We start from the raw sequence: 20,529 nt of genomic DNA, 5'->3' as shown, positions 1-20,529 counted from the left end.
AGTAAAAGGACTGCACCACCTCCACAGAGCAGCACAGGGTATAATCGCAAGGCGGGATGTCAGGCAAAACCCCACCAGGGTCAGCAGAGCTTCGCCCCCCAGGCCTGTTCTGAGGCCACCAGGCAGGCTGTGGGAGGCACAAAATGTATCAGCTGCATCAACCCCCCAGGCTCAGCCAGCTCGAGGAAAGGTCAGCGCACCCACCGTGCTGTCCTTGGGCACTTTCATCTTCCACACGCCGCCCTTCGCATTACTCTCCTCTTCCCTGGGTCAAAGACCAACGTCTAAAGTTAGGCTCAGGCATTAAGTGGCTGCACATACATTTACTTTAACAACAGACGACATTAAAAACAAAACCAACCAGTATTCTTCAATAAACTCCCCCCCAGTCCTTTTATTGAAAACAGACGTAGATGACATAATGGGGGTGGGAGAAAGAGGGAGGAAAGTGGAATTCAGTGGCCACAAGGGCAGGGAGGGGACGCACACCCCGCCCTCACCCGAGACGAGCAGGTGGACAAACTAGCGCAGTGCTCCGCCAGGGAAGGGCCTCCACCTGCAGCACAGGGCAAGGGCATTGCCGCCGGGTCTCCTGGGAGCCCCAGCCCCTGGGTGGGATGGGCTCTGTCTTCCTGTGTAGTATCTGCTTCCTCTCTGGTAAGAGCATCCAGACTGCCCCGTAAGGAGCCACGTGTCCCCACTCTGTGCCACACCCACTCCGCTGGGGTGACTGCACACGCTGCTTCAGGGACGGGTGCTTGTGATCCCCGTGTGAGCCAATGGGAGCAGCCCTGCTTCCTTCCCGGGTGGTGAAGCTGACAGGAATAACCTTGTAGGATGCAAGACTGGAGGTACTGTGAGCCATCTGCCACCCTGATGGGAGAGCCCGAGAACTGAACCAACGGGAGAACAGCAGGCCTGACAGAGCGAGCGCCGAGCTCTGCAGCACCTGAGCACCACCTGCCAGCCTCAGCCCTCCCCGGATGCCCAGCTACAGGCCCCAGATTTCATGCCTGTCATTTGCTACCAAAGAAAATGACATACATTCCCATTTTATTAATGAGTATGTAACTCAGAACAGCTGAGGCACATGCTGTAAGGACGTGCTACTAACAGACTCCAGCCCAGGCACACTGGCCTTGTCCCCCATCACTGCACTGAGTGATCAGAGGACGTCCCTGCCCACAGCGTTCTGCGGGAGAACGATTTGCATATTAGGCTTTTACCATGGGCGAGAGGTGTCTTTGGTGACATGAACTTGTTCCACACAACAGGGTGGAACCCCCATCTGTCCCTCAACCCCCCACCAACGGCACAGTCCTGACTGACCGCCTTGATGGTGCGCACGGCCAAGGGCTGCACCACACCTCAGAGCCTAGCCAGGGCTGTGAGACGAGCGGGCCTCAGGGAGGAGCGCCCAGAAACCCTGCCGCCCTCCTAGCCCTGTGAGCGGGTGGTGGGGGGGCTCAGCTCATGATTAAGTAAGAGCTGGAATGACATCAGCACCTGCGGAGAAGAGCTTTGCACTCCAATTCAGCACCAAGTGCTTAATGAGGGGACAATCACCCCCTCCCCCAACCTCGGCTCAACCCTGGACACTTACCAAAGTGGTCGCCTCTCTCCTCTCATTAAATGATAGCTACATCTCAAAGGCAGGCTGGCCACAGGAGGGATATTATTGTACACGCTCCAGAATATCTTTAAAAGAAAAACACTTCATTTAATATGCCCTGTATTGATTTTTACTATGCCACTAGATTATAAATTAATGAATGAAAGAAAAAAATCAAATCCTCATTAAGTCCTATCCATTCAAAATGGGTTTTTCTCAGTGTTTTTTTCTAATTTTCTGCTAGACAATGTTAACATGACACAAAACGGCATTCCTGGCTGCAGTGGGGCCACGTTCTATGCCTCGCATGCGGTAGTTTCCAAGCAAACACTCCTCTGCATTCGCCTCCACACGACGCTGGGGATGGGCCTCGCAAAGCCCTTCTGACAGTAGATGGCGTCGATGAAGCCGTGGTGCCGCGTGGACCAGACCCATGCTGTAACATAAGGACTCCTCTGCACGCCCAGAGGCTGCTCCCCAGGACTAGGGGTGGGAGGGAGGAAGAGGAGGGCAGTCACCTGCTTCTCCCGAGGGGGGGGGGGGGGTGGGAGGGGGGGGAGTGTGGGGGGCGGCGGAGACTCCTCGGTCACAGGGCTGCAGGACGGGATGGGTTAGCACCTCCAGGAGGAGGCAGAGAGCTGGCCTCTCGCTCTGTGCCCTGGGAAAACACAGCGAGGACATGGCTGTCTGAAAACCAGGACAGGATCCTCGCAGGAACCAGCCACGCTGGTGCCCGGGTCCTGGAGGCCCAGCCTCTAGGACTGAGAAATGCATTTCTGATGTTGAAGCCACCTGTCTATGGAATTCTGTTAGAGCAGCCAGAACTAACGAAGACAGAGTGGCTGGTAGACAGAAACATTATATAAAAACTAGAGGCCCAATGCACGAAATTCATGCACGGGTAGGGTCCCTAGGCCTGGCTGGTGATTAGGGCCAATCTGTGGGGTGACCAGCGTGGCGATCGGGGGCCCCCGCTGGCACCCACCTTGGCTGGCCTGGGGCCTGAGGGCTGGGGCAGATCCTGCTTTGGGCATCTGCCCCTGGTGGTCAGTGCGCGTCACAGCGACTGGTCGTCCCACTGTTTGGTCGATTTGCGTATTAGGCTTTTATTATATAGGACAACAAGTGATAGGAATAGCAGTACTAGCCACAGGGACGGGGCCAGGCCTGGACTCTGAAATGTGCATGTCTGTGTGTCTGTCGTAATGGCCGTCGCACCGAAGGCTCATAGGAAAGGAAACAGGGGCTGAGTCTAACCTGCTCGAGCATCACTGTTCCGTGTGGTCATTACGTTTAGATGAGAATTAGGTTTACGAAGAGCCAACCTTTCCCAGCTCGTGTGGAAGGGGCTACAGGACCCTCTGTGAGGACTGTGGGAACACCCTCCAGCATGGTACGCTGAGCAGAGGGGACGTGCCCCTGGCGGGTCCGGCAGGAACAGCACAGCCACCGGACAAGAAGCCCCAAGACTGAGGAAGTGGCGGGGTGGGGGACGTCCTCTAGGCTGAACCATAACCCTTAGTGGGTGCTGAGACTGTCTTGTGAAAAAATTAAAGCAGAACTAATTCCCAGGACAACACTCACAGGCCACGCGGAAACCCGCTTCCTCCCTGTGCACCAGGGCCAGGACCGCGACCTCACTGGGTGCCTCAGGGATCAGGTGGGAGTGAAAGTGTGCGGTGAGCCTAACGTGATGACGCAGGGTCAGAACACAGGCCCACCTGCTGAATCCCAGCTCACACTTCTGATGGCAACTCTGCCACTGGACAGTCTTCTGCCCAATAGATAATCTTTCATTTCAGGGAAACTGGCAAATTTCCTCCGGGAATGTTCCCGAGAAAAACAGAACCTTCGGGGTACCAGTGCCCTGCTATTCACCCTCCTTTCCACCTGGAGGAGGTGCACAGGACAGTAATTTTACAGAAGTTAACAGGGTGGAGACTGGCTCAATTGAGGACAGGGAATTTGAACGTGAAGTAGGAAACTGGTCTTAGACCCTCATGTCCACACTTGACACCCCAGCTCCTCCCAGTGGCCCGTGGTGGTGCCAGCACCTCCAGATGGGAAAGCAGAGCCCACACAGGGAGCTGGAGTCTGACCGGGCCCGGGCAGAACCGCGGGGCCGGCACGGTGTGGACGAGAGCCCGGGCAGAACCGCAGGGCCGGCACGGTGTGGACGAGAGCCCGGGCAGAACCGCGGGGCGGGCACGGCGTGGACGAGAGCCCGGGGCAGAACCGCGGGGCCAGCACGGTGTGGACGAGAGCCCGGGGCAGAACCGCGGGGCGGGCACGGTGTGGACGAGAGCCCGGGGCAGAACCGCGGGGCGGGCACGGCGTGGACGAGAGCCCGGGCAGAACCGCGGGGCCCAGGGCGGTCAGGGTGCACGACTCAGTGTCCCGCATGAACCACATGGGGTGTGCTCCTGCTTGGACTTACCTGTACCGTCTGTACCGTGTAGATTTTCTTCAGGTTGGATGCGCACTCGGCTGCCGTGGCCCCAGGGAGAGATCTAAGTGAACAAGCAAAAGGGCAGAGGCAGCAGTGAGCAGTCAGTGTGCGTGCACCAGTCCACAGGAGCCTGCGGGCATCAGGCAAGTCGGGCTAGATGCTCCGATTCACATTCCTGGGACCTATTTACAATTTAAGATGTGAAATTCCTACTTTCTGAAGTCATGGGTTTGCTTTTCTAAAAATAAGCTTACTCATTCTGTGGGAATTTAGTAGAAAAAACCTGAAATGTATCTAAGAAAGGTATTGGAAACCTCAAAATCACATTTTAAAAAACCCTAAAATAACCTTGTAATGACCAAGCCTTTGGCTAAGACTTTGGACAAGTGTGCCTATGCCCAGGTGACCATGACAATGCAGGGTCCTGACCGGTTCCCTGTGTGAAGCCTGTAGGCTCCATGGCAAATGTGAACTTGAGAGGCAGGCGTCTGTGCGCGGAGGACACCTTTGTGACCAGGGACTTGCATGTCCAAAACACTTGCCTTTGGGAAAGTCAGTTAATTTCCGTGGCAGATTGAATTACCTCTGCAATCTCTGTGGTTAGAATACGTTAATCTTCCATTTGCCCATGTTCCACTAGATGGCAACATACTACGGTTTATTCAGTAGAAAGCCAGGCAGCTGCCTGGGATGGGTAACGTGACATGACATCATCAATCCTTAGAAAACTCTGTGACATACACGCTTTCTTTCTCCCTACATGGAATCAGCAGTTCTTGCTCAAAAATGATGTGCCCGCTACATCAGACCTAAGGTGAGAATTCACACTCAAAATAATGCTTCCCAGCACCATGTCTGTTCACTGGCCAGGCAGAGGTGTGCTGAGGGCGCGTGCTGGCTCGTGGCTGACCCACAGGGATCGATGAAAGGGACGTTCTTTACCCACCCTCAGAGGCAGACCCGGGTTCTTAAGAAGGTGAACTGCATGGATCAGCCATCGCCAACCTTTCGGACCTCACGGACCATCAGTGGTCTGTGGACCCCCGGATGGTGACCGCTGCCCGGGATGGTCGTCAGGCACTGACACTGGGATGTGCATAAAACTCATAGCTCAGGTGAGGGAGGGCCGAGCAAGGGCCAGGCCCAGGTGCCTGGTTCTATGGGGGGACACGAGGCGTGTCAGGGTTCTACAGGTGACATTCGGTAACTATGGACCAATGAATGATCCCTGGGTGTCGGACCTGAATGCCAGAGACACATTTCTGAAATCAGCGCCCTGGCCTGGAGGTCGCTAAGGAAGCAGTTAAAGATCAGTTTGAGGGCAAACAGGGATCCTTGTTGAGCAGGTAAAGTCTGATAAACTTCTCTGCAGCACTGGGTGTACAACTCACGTCTAGTTTTCATAAAGAAGCTGGACACTATTTTTGAAAAAGCAAATCCACAATGACCACCACGATTGCACGTTGCTGCCTGTCCTAAAGCCTCCTAAGTATCGGGGAGCGCGGGGAGCGCGGCACTTGCTCAGTGCCCGAGCCCCGTCCACCATGTATCCGGGCTGTCGGGGCGGGTGGGGGTGAGGGCTGACTTGGACAATATTGATTTGTGCTAAATGGAGGCCTTTACACTGCTGTTGGCTAAGATTATGAAAACAGTGGCGGGGGGAGGGGCTTTTTTAAAAAAAACTTGATTTTTTTATGAAGAGATATGCACGTGAAAATTTTATTGCTTTTATATGAAAATCTCCTGGCACTTCTTCCCTTTGAAAAGTTTAGCTGGCCCCCCGTCCCCCACAGCAGAGGATGCACGCGTGCAGGGCTCCCTGTCAGGAGAGGGGTTGGGGTCCAAAGGAAGTAAATGGACTTTCTATTTTTCATTTTAAAATTACATATTTCAAATTTTTACTAATTTTTAAAGTTCCACCACAATTTATAATGGTCTAGATGAGAATAATGTGAATGCTCACCTCAGAGCATTACGTCACCTGAGCAGACACATTGTGAGGACCCGCCTTCTAACCCAGAAGGCAGTTCACTGCGACCTGCCACTCACACTCTCACGCAGGAGACCGTCATACAAAGTCACTTAGGTCCGCTCAGTTTCACATTTTTGAAGACATTTTTTTCTTCTAATTTTTTTGAAGAAATCTAGTTTCCAGTCTATAAAAGGGCTCTAGAATGAAACAAGGACTAGGCAGTGCTGCGCGGTGTTTAAAACACCGCCAGCAGCTAGTGTGTACGAAATGAATGCACGAAGGCGGCGAGTCCCTGCGAGCCTACTTACGCTGTCAGTATTATTTCTTACTGTTGTACAGGTGAGCAAGCCAGAATTTAGAGAGGTTTGGTAACGTGCCTGAGGCCACAGAAACCTAATCAGAATACAGGTGACCCATCTGAGATTTCCTGCTCTATACCCCTGACTTTCCAGTCAAGCCCTACTTACATTTTTAAGGGAATTTTGCAACTGACTCTAGGTGTGTTCTCATTCAGGCCACAGTCTTTGCTGAATCCCATTTTTTTAAAATACATTTTTATTGATTTCAGAGAGAAAGGGAGAGGGAGAGATAGAAACATCAATGATGAGAGAGAATCATCGATGGGCTGCCCCCTACTGGAGATCGAGCCCACAACCTAGGCATGTGCCCTTGACTGGAATCGAACCTGGGACCCTTCAGTCCACAGGCTGACGCTCTATCCACTGAGCCAAACCAGCCAGGGCTGGATCCCATTTTTAATACGAGGTTGTGCCCATATAACTTCCTTAGCATCGCCTTCCCAGTGGAGGGGGGGAGGGGGCGCACTGACACCAGCAGGCTCCTGCTCCACAACAGCCCCATTCCGATCGACACCTCCCGATGCCAGCCCATCGCTGTTTGAAAGATGTCAGGGTCTACGGAAACTAATTTTTCTAATTTCTGGATTCTGATGGAAGGCTCCTCACAACTGCTGCAGTTTTATGAATATCCAGGCACCAAAGTAACAGGACGGAGTTGTGGGAACTTCCGATGGTAGCAGATGTCTGGCTTGGCCTGTGCACAGCGTGCATTACTCTGTGCGCCACAGCTGATTCCGACAGTCACTGCCAAGTGCTCACGTGCCTAACCTCGTATCTGAACCTCGGACCTCTTCAAGGGCAAGGCTGGGCCAGAGCCACAGAATGACGTTAAAGGGGCAAACAAAGCAGGTTTCTAAGTGACGGCGCCTTGTGAACTGACCAGTGTGTGCTGGACTTGCTGGTTCAATGTGGACCCACAAGCTGGATCGTCTATGCTTCCTGGCTCTTCAGGAGGCAGTGCAGGCGGCTGAGGGCAGAGCTGCAGCCCTGGCAGCCGAGCCACACCTGCTCTTCCCTCTTATGCCAACAGGTAGTGTAGCAACTGGACGGTCCCTGTCTGTGTGGATGTCCATGAAACAAACAGCTGTACTGGCGTCACACGTACACTGTATTCTATCTTTTTCGTTGTTAATCCTCACCTGAGGATCTTGTTTCCATGTGTTTTTAGAGAGTGGAAGGGAGGGGAAGAGACACAGAGAGAGAAACATCGATGTAAGAAACATCTGGCTAGTGCCCACCCAGCACACTGAAGACACATCGATTGGTTGCCTCCTGCACATGCCCTGACCAGGGCTGAGGATCGAGCCTGCAACCAAGGTATGTGCCCTTGACGGGGATCAAACCTGTGACCCTTCAGTCCAAGGGCAACACTCTAATCAATGAGAAAACTGGCCAGACCTATTCTCCTATCTTTTAAAGGTCTTTTTATTTCAAACCTTCCAAGAGAACCCTAACTGAACCCTCTCTCTACAGGCCAAGAATGCTCCTGTGTGGTGTGGCCCAGGGGACACTGGCACAGCCACAGACAGTCATCGCGACTGAATGGGATGCTGCTGGCCTCATGGCTGGAGGCCAGGCTGCCGCTGACCCTCCTGCAGTGCACACGCCAGCCCTCAACACGGAAGCATTAGTCCCGAACGCCATGGAGTCAAGGCTGAGAAGCCCTGCGAGCACGTCACAAGTTTCAGAAGATTTATCATTTATTCAGTCAACAGATTCACTGCACACCTCCCAGCTGAGGGAGCGGAGACAGAGCCCTTGTCCCCGCAGAGTTTAGAACTGGCCGTCTGCTCTCTGCATCCCCTACTCTCGAAGGCAAAGGAACAATGTTTAAATCCTCTTTAATTTGCCTGGGACAGAGGCAGCGGGAGAAGCAGCTGAGAGAGGAATAGACACATAGACTTGGAGCATTCGTAGGCGATATAGGCAGAGCTGGTGACAACCACAGCTGAGGAGTCAGGACCTGTTTCACACATGGAGCTCTGTGCCCCCTCCCTGTGCTCAGCGGGGGCTGAGACAGCCCTGATGAGCAGGTGAGGAGTTTGAACTGTTCTCCAGGGTTTTCTCTCTGATTTAATGACATTACTGTGATAATGGCTTCCTTTTGTTGAGCACATGCGATATGAAAGGGTTTTACATGTATTATTTCAAGCCCTTACAGCAATCCTGCCAAGTTGGTATTATTATCCTCACTTTATAGATCAGGAAATTAAGGCTTAGTGAGCCTGTCTCTCGGCAGACCTGGGTCCTTTCTCTGGTCTGCCTGGCTTGATGAGGACGCCTCTCGTTGAAAACCAAGCGGTCACTGTCAGCATGGGCAGTCACATACAGAACGTGGGATCACAAATACCTCTCTCGCCCCACCTTAAGTTATATTCCCCCTTCTTGGGCCCACCCCCTGCTCTTGCCTATTGTCCTCGCCTCTCCCACCACCCATCTAGTCCCCAGTGGGCAGAAGCAGAGGTGCAGGGCAGGGTGAGATGCTGCCAGAGTCCCTGGCAATAATGCCTCCCCAGCATGTGCTGCAAGGTGTGCAGCTCGGGAAGAAGACATCTGCAGGTCGTTTCCTGGGGCTGGACATGAGAAGAAAATAACTGACCAACCAACAGCCACTGATGGGCTGCAGCAGAAAGACAGGTGAACAAAGGGGTGGAGATGGCCCCGCTAGAGCCCCCCAGCATACTGAGGAAGTGTAGTTAATATTAACTGGTTGAAGTGGAAAGACGTTTCGGCTTTATACGTGGTTCCATAGTCCAACTAATGGAGACACACGTCCAGTGAACATGCACAGAAAATGCTGCATGAGAAAAAGAATAATGACAACACTCCACCTAATTTGAGAGATCATCTCATTTCCGTGAAGAGAACATTAAGGGGAAACTACAAAGCCAGGGATGTCTCCTCAAAGTCCGACTTCCTGTTGACTTTGTTAACGTCAGGCTCCGCTGTCAGAGGGAAAACTCAGGTATGTGATGAACAATGTCCCGTTGAGAGCACTCATCCCTTTAAGTCACTTTTTGACAGATTTCATTTTAATCACGTTTTAGACAGATCTATGGCTTGTGGTTACAGCAGCTTGCTGGTTGAGAAAGAGTCACATGCAAAAATGATTCAGGGCATATTATTAGCATTGAATAATGCATCCATTGAAACTATCTACACGATCTGAATGCTTTATTTCTGCAGTTCTTATTTTTCCCTGCTATTGTCATCCCTAGCCTACAAGCTCCTTGACAGTAGCAACTGGGACTCTTTTAAACTTGATACACACTTACTCCCCCAGCACATGGAGGGTGGGGGGAGAGGGTGGCTGGTTAGAGTTGACAACAGAACCACGCAAGGCCAAGTTTCCACTGTCATTGTTGTCAGGTCCCTAAAGTCTTGCCAGCTGTCTTAGTTTGAAAATAAGGAAAGCGCGTCTCTAATATTAAAAAGGGAAAGTATACTTTTGAACAGACAGTGCTGGTAAGAACGAGTAACTTTCCTGGGAGAGGATGTTTAGCGACCACAGGCCCAGAAAGCAGCCACTGACCCACAGCTGGACAGGCTGCGAGCCCTCACCAGGGCCAGAGCCCCATCGTCCCCTACACAAAATAAACTCCTGGGCCTTAAAAGGGCCTGTCGTTTCAGAGGCAAGAATCAGGGGAAAGAACAGGAGTAGCTGGGAAGCCAGCCACTACCCATCAGCTGTGGCCTCCCATGCAGTCTCCTGCCTCGCCTAGTCTCCCGGGCCATTCTATGAACAAGGACAATTGGGGATCCTCTTTGCCAAGCCCCCACCTCCACGGATCAGGTTTATCAGCGTGGAGCACACAACTCGAATGCATTTGAAAGCATCACACCCTGAAAGGTGGGTCCCTCTAGAACTCGGCACCGCGCTGGGCTCCTCACGGATCTGTGGGAGCATCCAGCATGCGAGACACCCCTCCTGGGCGGCCCAGGTCAATGCTGTCATCATCTGTGCATTCTTAGCACCCAGAGCAGCGGGTCAGATGCCCAATTAACCTTGTCAATAAACAGAGCAGTAATTCTGAGTTTTGAGAATTCGTTACAAATGCACACCCCACCCCAGAGGTCTCACTGAGTAAGTGGGCAGGGTGGGGAGCCTGCATTTTAACAAACACAGCCGGTGATTCGGTGACTGGGAGGTCAGGGTAAGAGAATGCACGTGAAGAAATAATGGCTGAGTGGAGTGACCGCGGTGGGAAAGGGCGAGCCACCGCGGGCGGAATTCAACGAGGCCCTAGGTCAGTGATGGCGAACCTATGACACGCGTGTCAGAGTTGACACATGAACTCATTTTTTTGGTTGATTTTTCTTTGTTAAATGGCATTTAAATATATAAAATAAATATCAAAAATATATGTCTTTGTTTTACTATGGTTGCAAATATCAAAAAATTTCTCTGTGTGACACAGCACCAGAGTTAAGTTAGGGTTTTTCAAAATGCTGACACGCCGAGCTCAAAAGGTTCGCCATCACTGCCCTAGGTACTTGGTGTGGCCACCTGTGCCGGGCGCTGGCCAGAGCGCGGGGAGAGACCCAGGGAAGCACATTCTAAGGAGAGAGGACGGGCCAAGGGGGCGAACCCCAGAGAGCAAAGGGGCGGGGAGTGTGTCTGGAGGTGCGTGCCACTGTGTATCAGGGCTCAGGAATGGCCGCCCCGAGAAGGTGGCATCTGAGCAGGAACCAGAAAAAGGAAAAAAGCGCAGGCGCTCTCAGATGCCTGAGGCAAATTGTTTCTTTGTTACTAATGTTGTGGCCCCACCCTACAACACAGAAACAGAATTTCCGGAGGACGAGGCCCAGAAATCAGGATTTTAAAAAGATTCCCAGGTGATTCTCATGTGCAGCCACGGTTGAGAACCACTGATGTAGAGGGTCGGGAGAAAGACAGGAGAGAGGAGAAAGGGGGAAGGGGGCAGAGTCACAGATAACTCCAAGATTTCTGGGCGGGACAGACGGAACACAGGGGCTCTGTCCAGGGCTGTGATCTGAGATGGACAGATGGGAGGAGGTGGCCGGGCACACACTGCTGGGATGGTGTGGACGCCACAGACGCAGCAGCGCCGTTTGGGGAGTCAGTGCACACTGCCGTGCGACGGGACGAGCTCACTGTGTGGGCAGAGACAAGAAGAGGACTAAGGGCCGTGGATAAAACGCAGAGGAAAGGGGTAACCGCGAGGGAAACAAAGCAGAGACACAAGCTCAGAGTGGCCTCTAAGAATCAAGAGAGGGCAGGGTTTTAAATATCCAGGCAATGGAAGGAAAACTCTTCAGGCTATACCCTCAAACAAAGTTACCTCCCAAATGCTGAAATCCTTAGCCAGTCTACCTGAAAACACCCCACACAACAGAACACAAACAGGGTCACGCTGGAGTTTACTACTGCAAATGCAAGTAAGTCCACTGGGCGGCTCTCCAGCTCATCCTCGCGGGACGAGGCGGTTGGGGGCCTCGCACACTGAGTTCAGATAAGCTGCTCCAGGGGCTGTGGGTGGGTGTGTGAGGGGAGGGGGAGGGCCTGTAGTGTGGGAGCATGAAATATCAATGTTAGGAGCTAACCTTTATTAAGCACTTACGTGCTGGTGTTTTACATCCATGGCTCTCATTTATCCTCAGATCAGCCTGTGGATATATGAAAGGGAGGCTTCTCTCTCGTCCTCATCACACAGTGCTGGATGGTAGGACAGGCCGGAAGGCAGGTGACAAAGGAGAGTCTGAAGCCATGGGAGGGAGGCCCATGGATGAAGTCTCTGATGGCAGATATCAGCTAAGAACTTCCCCACTCTCTCCAGAATTGTTTCTCTGGGGAAAAGTGATAAATGAACCCCTAGAACTCAATGTGCTCATACCCCCAAGAGGAAGGGGCCGCCTACATAAAGGCAATGGGCTCCCAAAGAAGTGGAGAAAGTCACGGGATGGCCGACCAGGGAAATGAATTCATGTGAGCAGCGTTGGAGCTGATTATAATCTCTAAACTAATAGAGCCACTTCTATTAAAGATTCCCACGTGACAATAACAGTACATTTCACTTGACTTCTGGCTTTCAGAGAACAAAAATGTGCAAGTACATAATAGGAAAGCAATAGTTTGTCTTCACTGAAGTTACCATGTTCTTATCTTAAAAAGATACAAAAATAGCCCTACCCGGGTGGCTCAGTGGTTGAGTGTTGACCTATGAACCAGGAGGTCATGGTTTGATTCCAGGTCAGGGCACATGCCCGGCTTGCGGGCTCGATCCCCAGTGTGGGGCGTGCAGGAGGCAGCCAATCAATGGTTCTCTCTCATCACTGGTGTTTTTTTTTCTCTCTCTCTCCCTCTCCCTTCTTCTCTGAAATCAATAAAAAAATTTTTAAAAAGATACAAAATATTCTTTAAAAGTTGTGTGTTATGTAGTATTATCGACTTAGACCATTCTTAAAAATGTTACTCTTGTAAGTAGACTGATTTTTGACCTGTTTAAAGAGAAACTCTCTTGATACTGCACCTCCCCCTCTCTCCCCCCCCAGTCAACAGTATTCACAATTTAAACCTGGGGTCCAGGTTTAACGCCTTGGAAACAGATACCTGTTAACAAGTGGTTACAGCACACTCTTGAAAACAAAGACACACATGGTTTCATTTTGATAGTTGGCTAAAAAACTCTCCTTATGACAATGAAATGCTCTTAGCATCTCATAATGAAAGTGAAAATATTTTTGGGGAAAAAAAAAAAAAAGAGCCTCGTACCTCCCCTACCCCCAACTTCTTCTTTGAGCGCCAGAAAAGACAGCGGGTCGGACGTCAGTTCTTGCGGTGGCGCTAAGCCCACAGGAAGACCAGACTGAGTCTGTCCTCCTCAAAAAGGCGAATTTCACCTTTAGAAAGTCTTGCAGGCATTTTACACAAGGCCTTCCACTGATGAAACCAGGTGTGTGCAGTGAGGCACTGTCAGGGGATGTCACACACACTTCCTCCTGACATTCGCCACTGCAGATGCATCAGCGCGCTCCTGCTCCTGGGCAGCCCTGGGCGTCCGGCGGGCACGCTCACTGCGAGATACGGAAAGGGGCTCTGCAGGCGCCCATTTACTCCCTTGTCTACAAGTTCTTGTGCTCCTACTGTGCGCCAGGCACAGTTCTAGGTGTTGTGATACAGCAAGTGTCAAAAACACAGTCCCTGCTTTGTGGCCCTTAACAGCGGGATCGAGACAGATGAAAAGTAAACACACACAATTCACTGCGTAGCATTCGGCACGAGAGGCAGAACAGAGAGGCTGCGGGGGGCGCTCACCCACGCGCGCACAGGGGGGATTTCCGAGAGAGCGGCCACCGCGTCACGGCCAAGGTGAGCGCGGCCCCCGCGGCCCCCAGCGCCTGCGGGCGGCGGCTCCCGGCTCCCGGCAGCGCTCACACCGAGCGGGGAGAGGTGAGCGCGGCCGCCGCGGGCCGTCCGCGCCCCGCCGCGCGCACCCGCGGCCTCCCCTCGCCCGGCGCCGTCCGGCCAAGGTCGCGTCCCGACCGAGGGGTGACCGGGCCGCCCACCTCCCGCCGCCAGGCCCGGGGCCGTCCTTGCCAGGGGGATAAAAGGGAAGGCGCGGCCGAAAGTTCTGGAGCGGCGCCTGTCCGCTCCCAGCCGCTCGCCCGGCCCCACCTCGGCTTCCGAGCCCGCGAGCCGGCGGGCGGGGGCCCAGGAGCCCAGACAAAGGGCCAGGAGCCGGGCGCGCGGCCGGGCCTCACCTGTCCAGCCAGAAGGTCCAGGGCGAATGCAGCGGGACCCCGCCCGGCTCGGGCCGCGGCGCCAACAGCGGCTGCAGGCCGGGCGGAGCGGGGGCGGGCGCGGCGCGGGGCCTCGCCATTTTCTGCGCCCCGCCTGCCAGGCCGGGACCAGCGGACGGCCGGGCGCCGGCGGCTGAGTCACCGCGCCCGCCCGCCGCCCCCGCGCCAGGCCCCGCCCCCCTACCAAAGCCCCTCCCTCCCTCCTGCCAGGCCCCGCCCCTACCAAAGCCCCGCCCCTCCCTCCTGCCAGGCCCCGCCCCCAAGCCTCGCCCTCCTGCCAAGCCCCGCCCCGCGCCAGGCCCCGCCCCCACCGCCTGGCCTGCGGAACAAAAGCTGGCCGGCCCTGGGCAGGTGTGGTGGCTTGGAAACCTGCATGGATCGAGGGAGGGCAGGAGGGCAGAGCTGCGGCCTGGGACATCTTGGTAGGCTATGGGGGTGGGGGAACAATATGTGTCAAGCTGCTAATTCTTTATATATATATTTTATTATTGATTTCAGAGAGGAAGGGAGAAGGAGTGATAGAAACATCAATGATGAGAATCATTGATTGGCTGCCTCCTTCACACCTCCTACTGGAGATCGAGCCACAACCCTGGCATGTGCCCTTGACCTGAATCAAACCCAGGACCCTTGATCAAGCGGCTAATTCTGTAGCCAGACCAGAAGTCTACAGCCGAGTGGACGAGCTACAGAAAGGGAGGAATGGCTGGATATGGGAGGGAAGAGGAGTAGGTGGGAAAGATGACTGGAGCAGCGATGGAGGAAGGAGAGGGCAGAGGGAAGCACAGTTGGATGTGACTGACAGATACAATGGGACGCTCTAGCCAAGCGCTGGAATGCCTGAGTGAGTGCAAGAGAAAGGGCAGGACCCTCTGACGCAGGCATGAGGCTGTAACAGGTCAGCCTTACATTCCTCGTGGTGACAGCACTTTCCGAACTCAGCTGATGTGAAGGGACTAGAGCCCCCAACAACCGCCCCCCCCCCCGCAGCCACCACGTGCATATAGTGAGGGGCCCAAGCCTGGCCCCAAGTGTGGCCAACTTCAAAGGCAGTTCTCCAGGCTTGCCCCAGAGCACCTGCTGGAAAGAGGAGGAAGCCACCCAGTCTTGAACACAGAGCCCCCCTGCTTTCGACACCTCTGGATAAAGAAGTCCCTGTGGCCAGCAGATTCCCGCGGGATCGTCCTGGCACAGCCCCTTTCTCGGCCTGTGCCCCTCTCTCAGAAGAAAAGGAGAGGTGTGAGGGCATGTGAACATGGATCATAACTGGCACAGGCATGGGTACTCTCTTTAACCTTGAATTTCTGGATCGTCCCTCTCTAGTCTGTAACAGTTCCGGTTTCTCATAGATTTCCCACCTGGCCTAACATATGTTCTGCTCTTAGCGTGAGCATTCACTGGGATGGACCGGAACAGGAGCTGCAGTCCGGATGGGTTCAGGGTCATCACAGGCATCGGAGATGTCTATTGAAAATCCCAGGACAGGCGCCTTCCCTAAAAAGGTATTCAAGCCCAGATAAAATGACAATGAAAACTAACTACTGCTTTTCGATTCCTGCTTCAAACATAATTTTTTTTGTTACTCCTCACCCAAGGGTATTTTTTCAATTGGTGTTTAGAGAGAGTACAAGGTAGGGAGAGCGGCGGAGGGAAGGAGAGAGAGAGAGAGAGAAGAGGGGAGGGGAGGGGAGGGGAGGGGAGGGGAGGGAAGGGAAGGGAAGGGAAGGGAAGGGAAGGGAAGGGAAGGGAAGGGACACATCGATTGGTTGCCTCCTGCATGCACCCTGACGGGAGCCAGAGATTGAACCTGCAACCCAGGTATATATGTGCCCTTGACTGGGAATCAAACCCGCAAACCTCCAGTACACACGCCAGCGCTCTAACATATTTTCTATACAGCGTATGATGCTGGAAGCAGTGACATATCTATAAAGTCCTTCCAACTTTGAGATACTGGGGGTGCTTTTGGTTAGACGCATTTTTTAAAATTTCTCCTCTTATTTTTTCAAGAAAATAGATATATGGCATTGTTTAGGCTGTTCTGAGCACTTCATACTTAATTCATTTAATCCTCACAAAAATCCAATGAGGAAGGTACTATTATTGGCCCATTTCATTGAAGAGAAATGCAGAAGTTAAATGAACCCAAGGTCACACGGCTAGTAAATGACAGAGCCAGGATGTGAACACTGGTATTCAGGCAGCAGAGTGTAGGCTTTTAACTGTCAGGCTCTACTGCCTCCCTAAACCTAACGGGTCCACGTGGCAAAAATAAGGAAATGATTTCAAACAGGAAGGGAATGAAAGTTATGCTCATTCCTCCCTCCCAAAGCTATCCATCTTCCTGCCCAGAGGAAACCCGTTAACAGTTCCCTTCCGGAAAAATGCAAGTATGCACATAAAAGCATATACCTAGATATATAAATTGTACACCTATCTATATCTTTCAGAACAGAAATAGAAGCATTTTATACCACTGTTGCACGTCCTTATCTTACTTAATATTATATATTTGCTTTTTTTCCATATCAAAACATATAGGTCTATTTCATTTTAAGGGCCACAAAGCAATACATTCTAAAGAAGTAATATAATTTAATTCACTACCCTCAAGATTTCAGTGGTCTGGAGTCATTTTCTTTTATAAATAATGCTACCATAAACAATTTTGTATTTGATGTCTGTGCTTGTGTGACTTTTTTCTTCCCCACCTCAGGGAAGTTTTCTGATATTATTTCTTCAAATAGGTTTTCTAATCCTTGTTCCTCTTTCTGTTGTTCTGGCACCCCTGTTATTCGTATGTTGTTTCGTTTCATGTTGTCCCAAAGCTCCCTTAGACTCTCCTCCTGTCTTTTAATTTTTTTCTACAATTGCAGTTCAGTTTGGGTGTGTTTTGCTTCCCTGTCTTCTAATTCGCTAATTCGGTCCTCCGCTTCTTTTAGTCTACTGTTGATACTTTCAATGGTGTTTTTTATTGCAGCTATATCGCTCTTCATTTCTTCTTGGGTCTTACATAAGTTATTGATTTTTTTCATCTGTTTCTTCTTGCTTCTTGCATAAGTTGTTGATTTTTTCCTCCATCCGGTTTATGCACTCTAGGACCCTTATTCTGAATTCTTTTTCTGTCATGTTGAATGCCTCTGTATCACTTAGCTGCTTTTCTGGTGAGTCCTCCTTTTCTTTCCTTTGGGGGTTTCTTTGTCTACCCATGTTTGGTCTCACTGACATATCTAGATGTTGAGTCATTCAGTGGCTGCTCCCTGGGTAGCAGTGGCTCCTTGGGCTGTGGTTGCTCCTCAGGCGGTTGTGGTAGCAGCTGCTCCTCAGTTGGCAGCAGCTCCTCTGGTGGGTGCTGTTCACAGCTGTGGTGGCTCTTCTGGCTGGTTGGGGAGGCTTCACATACAGCTGCTGTTTCTCAGACAGAAGGTGTGGTGATCAGGAGGCTGCTGTAGCTTGGATCTGCTTTCTGTGAGAAGCAGGACTACACATAGTCGCGCTGTCCCAGATCCGGTGTCTCCGGGTTAGCAGCCGATCTCTGGATGCGGGGTCTTTGGGTGTACAGTATACATTTCCAAAACACAGCCACTCAAGATGGTGCAATCTCCGAGGCTGAGCCAGTGCACCGGGAGAGATTTCAGCCGCAGTCTCCAACTTTCAATCCACTTTCTCAAGGATTCCTCTGCAGTTCCTGGTTGCAAACTGTCTCTCAGCTGAATATCCTCTGCTTATTCAGGCTGTATGTTACCCGCTTCAGCTGCTCACCCTAACAGCTCCGGGACAAGGCACGGGACACATCCGTCTATACCTCCGCCATTTTTTTTCTCTGTATTTGATGTCTTTCCTCATCTGTACCAGTTTATTTCAGAACAACTTAGGAAAGTGTACATTTTGTCTAGGTTGAAACGTGATACATTTTTCTAAATTATTGTGTAAGTGGTTACATGAATTTATGTAGCATTAATGTATAAATAATAGTTGGTTCTGGAAGTTTATATTGACTAGTTGACATTTACATTTATAAAATTTTAAAGTATTGGTAGAAAGGCATTTTTGCTTTCTAATGATCAAAACAAGTCAAACTATCAAGGTGAACTTCTACCTTATGTCCTTTAACAACACCCTCGGCAAGAAAGGGTTAATTAAAAAGTTGTATCTGTAGTTGCTAAAAGACAGTCTATACCACATGACAAGTTACTTTCCGAAGTTAGAAGAACAGTCTGGCAATTTTTCTTTATTGAGTCACGATCACGTACCTCCCTCTCTTGCTCTGGCTTCCAGGATGCTCAGTATTACATCTGATGCTCAGTCACCTCAATATTAACCAATGAAGAAGCATCACTATTTTTGTATTACTTTACTCCTAGTTTTATTGCAATGACCTAATTTCACACATGCATCTTATACAAGCCCTCAAGTCTATTTTAGAAATAGGAGATAGAAAAAAAATTAAATGACCTTTAGATTAATAAAAGGTCAGGTCATGTCACTAAGGTAAGAGGCAAGGAGAGAGCAATAAGCAAAACTTTCATTCCCTTCCTGTTTGAAATATGTTATTGCTCTTCAGAATCATCCTTAGAAGATAACAAATTGGGAAAATTCCTCTCATCTTCCCCCTTTGTAACTGGGCAGTAGGGATTAGAATTTCAGGGTAGAAAAGGAATTTGAAGATTAGGCAAACCTATCATTTTACAAATGAGGAATCTGAGGCCCAGAGGGGCGAGGTGACTTACCTGAGGCCACCACTCTTGGAAATGACAGAGGAGGACTAAGGCAGCTTGAGATCCAGGCCAATGTGCTTCGAGTAACAGGAGTCAGAAGACTTGGATGGCAGGAGAGAGGAAGAGAAGGTAACCACACAGCCCCTAGCAATGAAAACAACAAAAAGGACTTGAGGCACTCATAAATAATTAAGCAATTAGCTGAGCAGCTACTCCCCTCCCTCCAGCATGCAGTCACCAAGGCAACTTGGGCAGGGTGCCTGCTGGTTGCCTAGTAACAGTGTGGCTGGCTCCCCTGATGGGCTTCCTAGGCATCACAGGATCTGAGAGCAGGAAAGAGCCTTGGGCAGGGATCATTATTCTAACACCTTCATTTTCCAGATGAGGAAAGGGAGGCACAGAGAAGTCGAGTAACCTATGCAATGTCACACAGCTACTCAGAGACACAGCCAGGCTCTCTATTTCCAGCTGTTTGCTGCACGAGGACTGCCTTGGGGGCACTGCAGATGGGGGTGGGGGAGATCACTCCATAATTCCTAGGAAAATAAGGAAGTAAGACCCAGCCAACAAGCAAGAAAGAGACAGACCTGGAGCTCTCATGTGCAATTAGCTGGTAATTTGATCAGCCCAACTTTCATCATCACCATGGCAACATGGGTGAGGTGGGTGCTGGTTGCCTAGTAACAAGTGGTCTTCTGTCTTCCACTCCTATCAGGCTCCTTGGGAGTCACAGGAACAGTAGAATGTTGGAGCTGGAAAGGAAGGCAGAGATCCTAACTCAGTCTCTTTCTTTGACAAATGAGGAAATTGAGGTTTGGGGCACGGTGGAAAGTCACACAGCCACAGAGCTCGCTAGTGATAGGGACTTATTGTCGGCCGGCCAGTCTTTTCTGAATTCCCTCCATTCACTGTCTCTGTCACAGCACTGCAGGAAAGGAAACTTCACGCAAAGTGAAGAGATTGGAGGGAAATGGCTGGTGGTCCCCAGAGGTGCTCCTACCACTTGTCTAAAGGTGGCTATGCCACACACAGGCCTGGCAAATAGTGGATGTACACGGAGGCACTATGCACAGTAGTTAAATCCAGGGACCTAAAGTCAGAAAACCTCCGTCAAAGCTCGCTCTCCCCAAACCTGGCAAGCTTCTTGTCCCTCTGTGCCTCGGTCTCCACATGTGAGAAATGGGCATCCCAACAGTGCCTACCTCTCACTGAGCATAAATGATCATCAAGATTAACTGAGAAAATGGACACATCGATTAGTAAGTATTTGTGGCATGTCCGCAACGCAAATGCCATGTCCCAGGCTCTGAGGTTCCTTAGTGAGCAGTACGGAAAAAAGAAATCACTGCCTCAGGGAGCTCCCTTTCCAGTGGAAAGACTTGTGCACGTGTGTGTGTGTGTATGTGTGTGTGTGTGTTTGCATTTTTTAAATGTTTGTTGAACAGGTGGGGGAACTTACTGGCAACATCCTATGTTTATGTTGCTGGGCTCTTTCTCTAAGTCTGAGCAGGCTCCTGTTTACAGGGCTGTCTGGTATGTGGGAGCTTTTTTCCCATTTCTTTTACAAGCGCAGGAGAAATAGGAAGGCAGTGGCCACTAGATGGCAGACCCTAGATACAAGGCCCAGGGGCAGGCCCAGGCCTGGGGTACACTTCCAG

General features: G+C 51.3%; 1 protein-coding gene across 2 annotated transcripts in view; it reads right to left on the bottom strand.

The window, feature by feature from the left end:
• Positions 1 to 19,623, bottom strand: part of EIF4E3 (eukaryotic translation initiation factor 4E family member 3) — a 30,352-nt gene extending 10,729 nt beyond the window's left edge. Inside the window, exons 1-5 of one of the 2 annotated variants that reach the window (XM_081106431.1) lie at positions 19,459 to 19,623; positions 18,884 to 19,015; positions 4,050 to 4,122; positions 1,604 to 1,698; positions 205 to 265 (exon numbers count right to left, since the gene is read on the bottom strand). In XM_081106431.1, the coding sequence (XP_080962557.1) occupies positions 205 to 265; positions 1,604 to 1,629 (87 nt within the window). In that variant the 5' untranslated portion in view covers positions 1,630 to 1,698; positions 4,050 to 4,122; positions 18,884 to 19,015; positions 19,459 to 19,623. Of the gene's footprint in view, positions 1 to 204; positions 266 to 1,603; positions 1,699 to 4,049; positions 4,123 to 14,114; positions 14,297 to 18,883; positions 19,016 to 19,458 lie in introns of those variants that run through there. The other variant, XM_081106430.1, reaches the window with a different exon arrangement.
• Between the last annotated feature and the right edge of the window lie 906 nt (positions 19,624 to 20,529).

This window comes from Myotis nattereri (assembly GCF_964212035.1).
Source record: "Myotis nattereri genome assembly, chromosome: 14".
Lineage (NCBI taxonomy): Eukaryota > Metazoa > Chordata > Mammalia > Chiroptera > Vespertilionidae > Myotis > Myotis nattereri.
The sequence above is the reverse complement of the archived record's forward strand: the minus strand, read 5'-3'. Positions and strand labels throughout refer to the sequence as shown.